A 13966-nucleotide genomic window follows, 5' to 3' on the forward strand; every position below is an offset into this window, starting at 1 on the left:
ATGTATATGCTGTTGTTTTATTGTCATGTACAATGTGTTTAGATCTGGACAGAATTCATTTATGACATCAAAAAAAACTGTCATCAATCCAGCTTACATCATACTAGGATAAAGCTGCCTAATGCTGAATCAATAAAGCAAATTAAGCTGTAGAGTAAAGCAAGTTGAACTGTAGGTGTGAAACCGTCATTCATAAAATAACTGGAGAAGCTGATGAGATAGCAGAGGAAGCCGAGGTTTGGGTGAGATCAGAGCGTGAAGCTTGAACCTCTTAAGCTGCTGTGCTATAAGCATGTACTTATTAAAGTTGCTTTTTGGATAATTACTTACATATATACACCTTCATTTGCCTCTTAAAACTCTGAACAAAGGCGTCTGTGTAGAGACAGTGGTGAAACAGCTGCTGCAGATCTTCAAAAAACATTCTGTTGAGTTACGAAAGCACTACATGGAGATACTTAATTAAAAGACAAAGAGACATATTTAGCATAGACTTGATTCTAAACTTGATTAAAGTCTTAATGAGATACACCGGCTGCTGTTTTAAACAGAAAAAAGGCAGCCCAAACACATTTCACTTAAAGACAGCGATCAACACATCGACCCTGACCACAGCTACCAGGGTTGTTACAAGTACAGCTAAATTTAAAACCCAAAACATGCTTAACATGTTTCACAGAAAATATCCTCAACAGGAAAACATTTGAACAGACGCCTGCAGCATCTGATTGTCTTATTAAAACCAACATTTTACTGTGGGTAAATCTTCAACTATCATTTGGACGCATGCAGAGACAGTTAATGAATGATGCTCAACATAGGCTTGATAAGGGCAACGAAATCTTTATATTTCATTTGATAAAGCCTGGTTAAACACGCTCATTGAATACCGGAAAAAGTCTTTACAGGTATTTCAACAAGCACATCCACGGTGAGCAGTTTGCTACATTCTGTCTGCTCCAGCCCTTCATATCCACCTTGTTTCCTTTATGCGTTTGGTAACAGCAAAGGACCTCTAGTTCTGAAGGTTAAATGGGCAGCGCACGGCCTATGTGAGTGTGTCCGTTAAAAAACAATCACGTGGACAAACTTTAACTGGGGTGTCCTGACACAAACCCAGCATGGCTTTCACTGTTGAGAATGGAAATAAGACGATCCTCGTCAGCGGACATCAACTCATCCAACTCATCCAGTACAGGAACTTGATGGTGGATGTTGTTGGATGCGACATTCGAGCCCTCGTTCTGGAGCAAGGTGACGATGCTGTTGGGGTAATTCATCCAAGTGCTTCCTGGGTTGCTGGCGGGGTCAGAAGTGTTCTGGCCCATAGTGGAGGAGCTGGAAGGGGCCGCCTGTTGGCATGAAGCCTGAGCCAACATCGGGTTGCAATTTCCAATCTCGCTCATGAGGCGGGGGTTCAGAAGGTCCACAAAGTCATCCATGTTTAGGCTGTCCAGGGTGCCTGGGGCCTGAGCTTCAGAAAAGCTAGGGAACTCTGGGATATCATCATCCAGTGGTGCGTCCACGCGGAAATGAGAGCTCTGGAGGGTGTAGGAGCTGCTGGGCTGCGAGGACGCAGTGCTACACAGAGAAGCGGAGGGCTCCTGGGCCATGGCCGAGGAAATGTTGGGGAAGAATTCATGCAGATCAGACAGGTTGACGGTTGAGTAGTCCGGGTTGGTAGCGGAGGTGGTGGTAGAGGTGGAGGAGGAGGAAGATGGTGGCTGGTTCATTGAGAAGTTGGCCACTGGTGTGGCTTTGGGCTGGTTGCCCAGGCTTAGGCTCTCCATGATCTTCCATGTTTGGCTTGTAGTCACAGCTGAGATGGAGGGGGAGGCCTCTAACTTGGGCTGGACTGAGAAGAGCTGACCCGGTTGTTGGAATAAGTAGGAGGGCTGAGATTTCCCTGCACTGGCACCAGATGGCACTACAGCTGCTGAATACACACATCAGACAAACAAGCAACTTCAGTTCCAAATCCAAATCATCAGTTTAGAAGTTCAGTGTGTAGAATGTAGGGACATCTAGTGGTGAATTTTCATATTGCAACCGAATACCCCTCAGCTCACCCTCCCCTTCCAAACATGATAGAGAACCTGTGGTAACCTTCAGTTGTCATAAAAACTCAAAAGGAGTTCAGTTTGGACCGTTCAGATTTACTTGATAAACGACTGAAAAAAATGATTATCAACATAGTTGCCAATTAATTGTCTGTCGATAAACTCGTCCTTTAATCAACTTGTATCACTATTCAAATCAGAGCTGACCTCTCGACCCCTCTCAGGTACTGAAGCATCAACATGTGTGATATGATTCAACAGACTCACCAGCTTGTGCGTTCATAGATGGAGGCTTGGCTGTGACTGTTCTCCGAGCTGTGCTTATGTGCCGTCTGTCTTGTGGAATGGTAACTGAAATTTGAACAGACATGATTACATCACACTGCGACACACACACACACACACACACAAGCAGTTACCTTTTTATATTATTGCAGAGTGAAAGAAAACAAATCTATGGTGTCTGAGGCGTCTCACACAGGCACACTAACGAGAAAAAAGGAATGCAAAAGTGGCAAAACAACTATATACGCTACACAACAAAGACACAATCACATCAGAAATGAGCGACAATGGATGTTGACAATGAAACGAACAGATCTCCTTTTCTGCTGTCAAGTGAGCAATCGTTTGTGAAAACCCAGTAAAGTTGGCCGCTGCCTAAAATTTGATCCTTGTCTAGTAGATCTGCTACGATACAGATTTCTGGAGCACCCTCAAGAAGAACGCACTTGTACCCTAACACCTTGGATAGACAAGCACTTGGCCACCAAGCAATTCTCATCAACATACCACTAGACAACATGGGTCCCAGCTTCAGGCTCTGGAACATGTCTCCTGTGCGCTTCCTCTTCTCAGTCAGTCTGTATTCATCTACAAAAATCATTAAAAAAAAGTTATAAGACACAGGGTTGGAGAGTTCCACCTTAAGGTATCACGCAGGAGCATGAGGACAGTATGTCCTACCTGGGTCAGAAGGCAGGTACTGGAAGTCCATTGGCTCGCTGACCTCGCGATCAGACGGCCGGCGGAGCTGCATCTTCACTCTGATGGGCTCGTTGAGATTAGAGTCGCGATAGGGAGGTGTGCGGAACACGATGGCCACCTGCCTGTGGACGTCGGCCTGGGAGAAGGTGCCCTTTCCCTCCCAAGAGTCCTGGAAGAAACGCACCTCGATGTCCTCTATGAGGGGAGCAGAAGGCGGGAAATGTAAGGAGAAGCTCAGAATGGACTTAACGCGGAAAAAAGAAGAATCATATTCGGACATTGGTGTTTGAGCTTTGAGGATATCAAGAGAGAATAAAAGCTTGAAGTCACGATGAATGAATGTGCTGTCATTTCTGCTGCTTTGTGTTGCTTTCGCCAACACAAAGCTTGGCGAAAGCTTACAAGCCTTGTAAAAAGCTTTAACTGGTAAACGTTAAGTCAGAACCAGTATGACGTTATGGTGCCCAAAGATTTTTAGAATGTAGTTCAATTTCACAGGTTCACACAGTGTCTTCGTACTGAGGTAATGTGTATCCAGCTCAAGCCGAGAATCAAACTGCTTTCAGAAATGCACTGAACTCCGGTTCCTGTCAGGCGCCACCCCTCCTCTGAACTCTCAGGAGATTTCGCTGTTGTGAATGCGGCTGACCAGGATAATCTCCTTCTGTGTTCCTAATATGTGAAAGTCCGGATAATGCCGGTATCCAATTGTTCAGACACTTTCAGGACTTATTGCCAGAAAGCGGCTACAAAAGGGTGAAAACTGAGTTTACAAGTTGCAGGGAAAGTTCAAACAGCTTTTACAAAGAACATTACAAAGCTGTTTTAACCTTCTGTATACGGACAGCCGGAGACCCAGTTGTATGCAGTGCAGCGTCACCAGAGAGTCTCTAGTCTCCAGTAGAGACACACTACTGGTTTATTAGTAAATAGGAAATGAGAAGTGGGCGTCTGAATACAGGAAGAAAGCTTTTCCTTCCACAGACTGCTTTGCAATGCACTTCTCACAACAGATACAGCGACGGACAACGAAACTGCACATGTGGCCGAAAACACCGCTTCACGCTGGTTGTATGGAAAGAGCTTGAGGTTGAATTTGAACTCTACAGCCCCGTTCAGACCTGGCAACATCCTTCCTGACAGATCCAATCACAGCTGAACAGCGCTCAGTCTGCCGTGACCACTTGTGATCGGATCTCACTTCCTCGCTCTACATTTGTCCTTTCTGTTCCCAAAGACCAAATGATGGGAGGAGTCTGATGTGATACTGTTGGTTAGTTATCGTGGAACTGTAGTGGGTCAGAGGACATCAGCTGAGTAGCCGGTGCCTCAGGACCCAATTTCATTCACACAGGGAAGAGAATGTTGTCACATGCGTCACAGACCACCTCAAAAATGTGGTGTGAGCTATCAGATCTCAAGATGCATACAGGACACATTCAGGCCTGTAGTTATTGCTGATTACTTGTGATTGGATCAATCAGGACGGATGTTCATACCAGGTCTGACAGGTCAGAGCAGGGTCTACGTGCTAAACAACCAGTTTGTGCTGTACGTGTTATACCTCTTTTTCACTCATTTAGCAGCTATCTGCAGGTTTGCGTCCTTTTGATTTCCCATGCACTCTTTAACATTGTATTGACAGCTAGTAAGGGAAGTTAGCTTGAGCTGAATTCAAGCATCAACTCTACGCATACATGTGAGTTCAGTGTAACTCAATGAGAGAAAACAAGTGATTAATGCTCTTCGATTCTCAGACTGTCTTGCCAATTTATCTTGTATTGTTAGATCTAGGGATTCGTCTTTCAGTGACCTCAAATGAAAGTTGGCACACTTTCTTTTAACTAGGTGGGACTCACAAATTTGTATTAAATCAAAGCCTTTATCTCCTTCACCTATGTAGCTCATATTTCATTCTATTCGGCTAAAGGTGTAAATAAGGACACTGGCCTGTGACATTTGTTATTTATGAGGTCATCTATTTTATCATCTGCACTGAAAGAACATACTGGAGAAACACTGCAACAATAAACCTCTTGGACCTGTATCATTGAATCGTGAGTATATTAACTCATATTTTATATTGGGTTAATATGAACTGGTTACACCTTAACTGCTTTAGACTGATTTGCAAGCCTTAGACCTGCTTAGTCAGCTCTAAGTTCTATTTATGTTCTGTTAAATGAAGTTAAGTCTTGCATGAACAAACAAGGCCACATGGGACCGTTACAGACAGTGTTGGGGGGGGGGGGGGGGGGGGGGGACGAAATGCAAAACTATTGTACAGCGCAGACATATTGTACCTTTTTGCACTTTGTCACACAGCAGAAAGATTTCGTCCCCTCCCTTGCAGCTTCCAGAGTTGCGGTTGACTCTGCAGATCTTCAGCTCAGCTGTGTTTGGGGCCCCTGCAACACAGAAGAAAAAATAAATTGCACAAATAGAACAACAGCAAAGCTACAGGTCCATACCAGACACCAGCTAGATGCAGGGGAATTTGGGCTTTGGCTGACAAATCAATGAGCCTTTCCAATTTGATTATACTTCCAACACAGGGAAGCAAAACGTTTCTTATTTCTGAAATATTCTACTGTATATAATCGTACTAGAGTGGATTTGAAAATAAAACTAATCATCACGTTTTGAAAGTGAAACCAAACCAAGCGTGAGAATTTTGTTTCGTATTGAATCGGTGTTAGATCCTGAGCTGAGACAGGGCCATGATGCCACATACACAATAAACACATCTCTTCTGCACAGGAACATACAGAGAATATCAAAATGTCTTGATGACCACATTTTATTTAAAAAAAACATTCTCCCCCCAAATCCTTTTGTAAAAATAAAAGATTCTCCAAACGTACTGTGGAGAAACTGAAGTCATTCAATTGTAAAAATATAATAAAAAGGGACACAGTCACAAATTATTTCTTGAAGATATCTTCAGATTCACATTTGCACATCCACTGAACATTTGCACATTTGCACAGTTGAACATTTGTACATTTGCACTTAACTTATTCCTACTGTATTATCCCACCTATAGTGTATTCCTATTTTTATATATTTATCTGGCTCTTAGTGTATTCATCATTCTTATATCATACCTTACCTCTTAATACTGTTCATATTCCATTTATATTTCATGTATATTTCTAACTGTACTTCATATTTATTTACATATTCCATCTTTGCACTTTAACTGCCATTTTTTTGCACTTCTGGTTAGATGCTAAACCGCATTTCGTTGTATATGTACTTGTACTGTGCAATGACAATAAAGTTGAATCTAATCTAATCTAATATATAAAAAAAAAGTTTGGATTGCAAAGAGGAACAAAGAGTTTCAGGGGGATAAAACCTTGCAGGAGATACTGACTATAGTCGGAGTGTGACGAAAAAAGCTCTCCTCAAATGGATATTTAAAATACGTGAGATTACATAAACCTGCATCAACTGAACTTAAATATACAATATATGTAGACATGTGTGCCCACTCACTGTTGTCATAAATGGGCTGCGACACCACAGGCTCCAAAGGAAACTGCTCCCCTGTAGACAGAGTGATGGAGGCCTGGAAGCAGAGCCGCACGGAATTCAGGTCAAACTCCTCTTCCCAAACCTTCGCGTCGGGAACTGCAGCCAAGAAAGAGCAGAGAGAAGGAAAGGGTGACACATCGGCCTGGCAGAGCACTGCTTCCTGTCACATGCAGTTCTGTCTGTATTTAGGTATCAGTGGAGGGTGGGGCAGCAACAAATTAAACTTCCTGTTGATGTTGTGGTTACCGTCTATGATGTTTGTCTGTTAAGTATTATCTTTGCCTTATCTCTGTCATGTGTGTAACATGTGAATATTTGGGTGGAGACTATGCCATATTATTTAACACAGTTTCTGATCAAGTTTGAGCTCCTGGTGCTTTTTGGCACTATTTCTCTATAAAGCCATGCTAGCTACAATAATGCTAGGTGCAGGTTGAGATACAAATGTGGTGTTAAACCGGAAGACAGTGAAACAGAGAGAGAGTGAAGATAAGACACACGCTTGATCAAATGTATTGAGGACAGTAGCCAGCGAAATGTTGGCCCCAAAAAATATTTACGACATTGTCATGCCTCGCAAGTAAGCCAACAAAAAAATATTATTGCAGACTATAAACTGTATATAAAGATGGATGCCCCAAATATTTGTCTTTACATCGGAGTGGGACGGTTGGAGGGTGTCTCCGCTCAGCGCACCAACTACCAAAAGGGCAACATCAGAGAAAGTGCTTTTGGCTGTACCCTCATCTGGAACCACGACTACTCACTGTTGAAGGGGTTATTGTTGGTCTGCAGCCTGCAAGTGATGGCCTCAGTCACATCCTTCTTCTTCACACACTGTATGCCCAGGTTCTGAAAACTGAAAGAAAAAAAAAGAGGTCTCGGACAAAAACCACAACAGCAGAAACCTGCCCTCTAATTCGAACACTTGTAGTAGTTGATATTATGAGCTTTTTATGGGATATAACATAGTCTGGACTCGTAACGGTTGGTAAATATTCAATTCACAGTTTCACACATGGTGTGGTCCATTAACCCCCATTTAAATTACTTTGCACCCCCACTTTGGACATTTCTGCTCCCATAAAAACCACATTTAAAAATAATAAAGCATCATCACTTTGGATCACTACCCACATCCTGAGTTCAGCAGACGATCGAGGTGAGAGTGGGTGGAAGTAGAAGAACACTTGACTTTGACTGCTCTGCCGAGGAATTGATATATTTCATACCAAAATTATTATAATAAGGTTGTTAACTAATTAAAAGCTTAATGCATTTAATATTGTTCCTTGCCGGTAATCACCTTTAAAACTCACATAGAAACAAATTAGGTGAACTTTCCTGAGTCCTCTACAGTTTGATCTTTTTACCAATCATTTGATTGTTGCTACGTCATGTTTCCATTTTGTTTCTCTTTGTGTTAGTTTGCAGGATTGTGCAAAAACTCCCGGGTGGATTAACATGGATCTTGTTGGGAGGATGTGGTATGGAGAAGGAAAGAACCCAATGCATTTTGGTGTGGATCCCAATAAATGGATACATCCAGGAATTTTGTGTCACTCTCAATGCAGCATTTAATCAAATTGGATTCATAATGAAACTGTGGTAGGACATATTAGAATTTGGTGAGCTGCCACAGTCCAGAAGATTGATGGGAGACACTGCTTTGACATGGAGAGATAGGGCTCTTGATCCATAATTCCTCTCTTGGCTCGATCCAAGATTTACTTAATCTCAATTTTCTGAAAAACGATTGGGTGGCTCATGGTTACTTCTTAACTGAATTGTCGTTGTGTACAGTCTGGTAATTATAGCAAGTGAACTCCTCCCTTCCTACTGGCTGTATTCCAGATCATTAAACAAATTCCTTTGTGTCCGAACCAAGAAATAGGCCTAAACCCTTCTATCGACGTTGATCACAGACGTGTCTCCAAATAGCCATGTACTTCTATTATCTTATTAATATGATCAGAATATTATTACACCTTATGGAGGACATGCGGAATTATCATATTTTGAATTTCAATCAGGCTCCCCTGTGTAATTTTCTATTTATATTATTTGACCATATGTACTACAATGTCTGCTGTAAATCTTTCTCATTCACAATCCTATCAGACAACAACTGGAGATAAAATACAGTGCAGCTCTTTTTCTAACTGTAGAGTCCAGGAGCCATTAACATGCTGCACTTCAATGAGCATTTATCAAAATATCAATATTTGTACATGAAAAACAGAGAGGGCATATCAAATTCCCTCCTGCCGTACAGACTGGTGCATTTACTTAATGATAAGTTTAAATGTTATATAATTAAAAAAGGGATCTTATCAGTCGGTGCTGCTGCAACTTTAGTTTTTTATACATTTATTACATTTTTTAAAGATGTAGAACTAAAGCAAGCCGCTGACAAAGAGCAGAGTCTGCAGAGGGAAACTGAGCTTGTCGTTAATTCCTTTTCGCTGTTAATGTTTAACTCGGCTCCAAACTCAAGGGGGGGCTGGCGACAGTAAACACATCAACTCCCGCAAATGATGAAGGCTGTTTCTAGGTCAGTCTCTAACAAATGCCACCTTGTTCTGGTTTGAAATGCGTTTCCTACCCCCCCCCCTCCCAGAGGCAGCACAGTGAACACTGAAATGAAGTGAACGCTGAAATGTCACAACAACAAGCAGCATTTAATGCGTGTATCTGAAGTGCATGAAAAAGTGTCCCGATTCACGTACCTGTGTATTCGTCTCTCCTGCAGGTCCGACTCGTAGTAGCCATGTTTGCAGTCCTTCCCGACCAGTTCGTGGGGGTGAGGCTTGTGCGGTGCATTCTTTGTCACCAACGAAATGCGCACACGCAAAGGGCCGCTGTAGTTGTGCACCTGTGGAAGAATTTGTGTCGCACTTCAGTGAATCCAAAATTCAATTTTAAGAGCACTTTAGAAGGGTGGATGTTTGTTTTATTAGACTAGTTAAAGGGTTTGATCTCACCAGTCCCTCTGATGAAACCCTTAGAATAACTCACATCTTTGGCTTTGTAACACAGGAAGCAGCAATATTTCAAATGCTTCAAAGCTCAAAGATCTTTAAAAAGCAATGGCTAAAAGCTCACTAATTTATGTTGGGTGATTTGTTTGATTCTTACACAATCTGAAGAGATGGGACAGTGGAGCTGTGGTTAGCGATGGGGCTAACCACAGCTCCACTGTGCCGGCCTCCTCTTAAGCCTTGGAAATAGTAGTAAAAATAATCCTTTCTGCTCCATTCATCATCTCCACTCAGGGGGTGATGTTGTCACTTGTTTCTTTGTTTCTGGATTACTGAAAAAACTGCAGAACTGATTTCCACATGACCCAAGAAGGAATCAATTACATTTTGAAGCTGTACCAGGATTTCATTTTTCACTTATTCAATTTATGCAATATGGTTATAGATCGGTCTATCAGCCCTGATAGAGTAATGCACTACTCCGAGCGACCTCTAGTTCCACACTTAGGTCACATGATGAAAACTGCTGCTATTTTTTTGAAAATAATCATTATTACCTCCGCTAAGGAAATTTTTGTCATACACATAAAGCTACTCGGCAATTTCCAGTAGAATTTGTGGAGGGGTCGGGCATGGTAAACAAAGCTCTTGCTTTTCTTGCCAGACCCTAACCCTAACCCTAACCCAAAACAATTCAGGTGAGTATGGAAGTGTCGTAGCAGAACAATAAAAAGTAACATAATCTGGCATTAAAGTAGATGATGCGCCCTTTTAAGTCGGCAGAGCAACATTAAATAGATCACAGCTGGAAGACGTGCGGTGAAATGTATGGTCCGGACTCACCTTGATGGCTGGGTGAGTCTTAGTGGTGTCGTTGCTCTTCTCTCCGGGGATGCTGCCGGCTGATCGTCCCTCACACTTATACCTGAACCTCATCCCCCTTGGCTTTGGCTGCTCAATAATCTCTATGAGGGGGCCTGCTGTTTGGTCAGACGTGGCAGGCATGAAAGGAAGAGAGGAAGAAGAAGAACCTGCCTGAATTAAATGCAGTTGTCACTTTCGAAAAACACAAAAGCACCTTGTTCAGATTGTGGAACTGCCTCTCTACATGGCTTTATCTCTGTCAGTGTGTCAACAAGGACATGGCCGGTCATCGGTATACAGGGTGTTGAAATGTTTACACGTGAAAAGTCTGCAGGCAGTATCAGCACTGATTCACATTTGAGGGAAACAGCCTCTTACCTGGGTTGAGTGTGTTCATGTCCCATCTATACACTGTGGTGGGTAGAAAACAAGAGAAACAAGTGCAATACTGTTAGTTTAGAGTCTCAGAAGAGAGAGCAGTACACAGTTTATACTCATGCACACAGCGCCAAACCAAATGCAGCATCAGCGCGTATTTGTGGTTGAGGGAGAGTTTGTCATTTGTGTGGTGGCCTGGGTGGAAATCTTTCGAGACACGGCAGCGTCCAAAGAGGTCAAGGGACGGCGAGTAGCTTCCCAGCTAAATATAATTACCCACTAAAAAAGTGCCTGCCAGAGCTCACAAAGAAGAGAAATGGGTATAGAGTGAAGCAAACAAAGACGGACAGGCTGTTAAAAATCAGTTTCAAATTTCCCGTCTCATTGAGAGGGACGAGCAGGAAGCGCTCTTGTTTCAGATTCTCGGTAAGTGAATCGTTGAAGTTCAGACACAAGCGCGCTGCGACTTTGGATCAGGAGGTCAGAGCTCCACCCTGCAGCTTGCAGGACCTGTTCTGTACGAGAGCAGGAGCCCGACACTTTCCAAGCTTTAACAGGCGTGTGACCCGGCCACAGACCAAAGAACTTTTTCGCATCTTAGCTTTAGACCAGGGGAGTCCAAACTGCGGCTGCAACTTTTCACGCAGTGTTGAAGATGGATTCGTTTTAATTTATGGTTATCCAAGGGTTGCGCGTCTTGCAAAGCAATTCACCGCCAGAACACTAGGTGGAGTAACGTTTTTTGTTGAAGACGACCTTAGAGACGCCTTCTTTGTGTGTGGGAGTCGTCGTCGACTGTTTATTACTTTTTCTGGAGGACAAATTTGTCCCTGATCTTTCTCCACAGCTTCGTACACTCGTCGACCTGCAAACCGACGCTAGCCGAGATGTCCTTCCAGGAATTGCAGGCCATCTGCGTTTCCTTGTATTCCGTCAATGACGGGTTATACAAGTGGTCATACTTTCGGATCTCTTCTGCCAAACGCTCTTCTGTTTGGTCCATATTTGTTCTTCTAAATCTTCTGTGGTTTCTGCCGGTATTATGGGGCATGAAACCGGAAATGTGACTGGAAAGGATGTAGTTAGCGGACCAATCACAGCCTTGCGGGCTGCGTGAGGCTTGCGTAGCTTTGTCGTATAGTTACAAAAATTGGGCAACGCACTCAAGCACGCAAGATGTCTCTTGCATGTCTCTGAAAACGCAGAAGCATGCGCCGGCCTTAAGTGCATCAAGTGTAAAGAGTGTACAAACCCACAACAACAAGAATCAAGAAAGTAAAAAATGTCTTCAAAAATAAAGCAAAACAAAGGGCCGTAGTTTGGACACCCCTGCTTTAGACCAAGCAGTGACAGATGTGAACAGCCAGTACTTGATGATTTTACGTGTGAATAAAGTAGATATTAGCATTAAACAAAGCATAAGTACAAGTAGATGTGTAATGTATGCAATCACAGCTTTATATTTTAAAGACATCCCTGTCAATTTGTTGAGACTGGATGCTGTGAAAGTGAAAGCATCCTACATCACTACTATTTGGTGGCATCACTGAAAGTATTAATATCTAAACCCAGCTGAGGCATCTGAGACACATGTGTGAGTCACTTTCACTGCTTCAGAAAGTTTGTTGAGCCGTTTCCTCTCATGGATTGTTGACTTTTGTGTTGTTTAAAATGTGAATACATTAATAACTCCTACAAATGGATTAATCATGTGTATCAACGAAGTAAATTTGTTTTGGGGAGTCTCTGTTGTTAAAAAGCTTGAACGCATTGATCTCGGTTATAAAAACCTGCTAGTTAATGTTTATTTCGTTTACAGGGAAATGTAAATATGACTAAAAAGTTGAAGCAGGGACAGATTTGAATCGTCACAAGATACACTCAATGTCGGCGTGCATTTGTCACAAAACAACAGACCGGATCTCACCACAGTATGTGTGAAACACACAGAGCGTAATTTCCACCTATACTTAAACTAAAGTGGGCGGCGGCAAGAAGCGTGGGCCGATCGTACTCAGGAGGATCTCTAATTGAAACCAATGAAAGTTACCCGCTTACATTTTAGCCGAATTGAGGAGAAATTGTTGACAATGGACCGCAGCATGTTACAATGTGAATGACAACTCGTAATTCCCCCCCAATGTACAGATAATAATTAAATAGCCACATATTTCAAAGGAGTATTCCATGGGGTGGAGTGACCCGTCAGGGCCTTGATCTCGGCCGCTCGCGGTTCAGCGGTGCCAGGTGAGCGGGTCACGTGACGCACAGAGGAGTGAGTGTGATTTGAAACGATCTGATTTGTCAAAACACGAGAACAGTAGCAGAGGTGAATCACAGCCCGATGGGTGCGCTAGTGTCCGGGAAGAGAAGGCTCCTCCTCGGGGCTTTCCCCCGGACAGAGCGCAGACAACAACTCCCTGGAACAGTTTCACCTCCGCGGCCCTCCGCGAGGAAACAGTCCGGACCGACACGCGGCGGCTCCACTCACCCTCCATGGCGGCGTCCGCGTCGCGATCACGCTTCTCCCTCCACGGCCCCGTTGTCCCGATCCCTGTGTATACGGTTGTTTTTCAGCCACAGGTCGCTGCACACTCTCCTAACTTCTTGACACAGTTCTCGTTCCGTCGCTTCCTTCGCTCCACCTACATCAGTGAGCAAGAGTCAAGCTGCAGGCAGGTACATTCACACGTGTTCCGGTGACAACTTCGGTTCGAGGAACGTTGTTGCTGCAGCTGTTTGTTTGTTTTGTGCGTTATACGCTTCTATCCAAAGTCAAACTCGTGACTGAACCACAGCCGGGTATTAATTTCACCTTTCAATCATATTTCAGCTGCTTCCTCATTCTTTTTAAATAGAAAAACTACATTTTGGGATTTGAAAAATTGAATGTATATAGATAAATGTATAAATATCAATATATAAACATAACTTATGCAGTATATGCAACCTGTAGGTCAGTTCTTTCAATCATAAACTCTATGTTATGAATTGAAAGTAGACATTTTGGAAGCAGATGGATTATGAAGTGTTTTTCAGCGTTGTCGTTCTTAAAGGTGATTAAACAAAAATGTGATTAACTGATCCACAACACAAAAAGCCTCTAAATAAAGCTCTTACTTTCAAGACTTACTTTTTAAAACCTGTTTTGTGATA

General features: G+C 42.9%; 1 protein-coding gene across 3 annotated transcripts; it reads right to left on the reverse strand.

Annotated features, from left to right (window-relative positions):
• Positions 1 to 3: 3 nt before the first annotated feature.
• rela (v-rel avian reticuloendotheliosis viral oncogene homolog A) lies at positions 4 to 13455 on the reverse strand. 3 transcript variants are annotated; one of them, XM_053415566.1, is made up of 11 exons: positions 13302 to 13455; positions 10811 to 10843; positions 10412 to 10548; positions 9317 to 9462; positions 7355 to 7446; positions 6549 to 6683; positions 5351 to 5455; positions 3027 to 3242; positions 2853 to 2933; positions 2328 to 2411; positions 4 to 1936 (listed from the first exon to the last, which is right to left on the reverse strand). In XM_053415566.1, the coding sequence occupies exons 1-11, from the start codon at positions 13306 to 13308 to the stop codon at positions 1092 to 1094; spliced, it is 1881 nt and encodes a 626-aa protein (XP_053271541.1). In that variant the 5' UTR covers positions 13309 to 13455; the 3' UTR covers positions 4 to 1091. The 3 variants fall into 3 exon arrangements, with proteins under 3 accessions (XP_053271541.1, XP_053271540.1, XP_053271539.1); XM_053415565.1 differs by having other exon boundaries at positions 4 to 1933; positions 10412 to 10599; XM_053415564.1 differs by having other exon boundaries at positions 10412 to 10599.
• Between the last annotated feature and the right edge of the window lie 511 nt (positions 13456 to 13966).

This window comes from Pleuronectes platessa, chromosome 23, assembly GCF_947347685.1.
Source record: "Pleuronectes platessa chromosome 23, fPlePla1.1, whole genome shotgun sequence".
NCBI classification, from domain to species: Eukaryota; Metazoa; Chordata; class Actinopteri; order Pleuronectiformes; family Pleuronectidae; genus Pleuronectes; species Pleuronectes platessa.

Excerpts from the sequence above, each read along its gene's own strand:
- rela (XM_053415564.1), bottom strand. Across the intron at positions 2,934-3,026 it reads GTACCTGCCTTCTGACCCAG|ATGAATACAGACTGACTGAG; the intron begins GTAGGACATACT and ends TGATTTTTGTAG. Across the intron at positions 1,937-2,327 it reads ATCTATGAACGCACAAGCTG|CAGCTGTAGTGCCATCTGGT; the intron begins GTGAGTCTGTTG and ends GTGTGTATTCAG.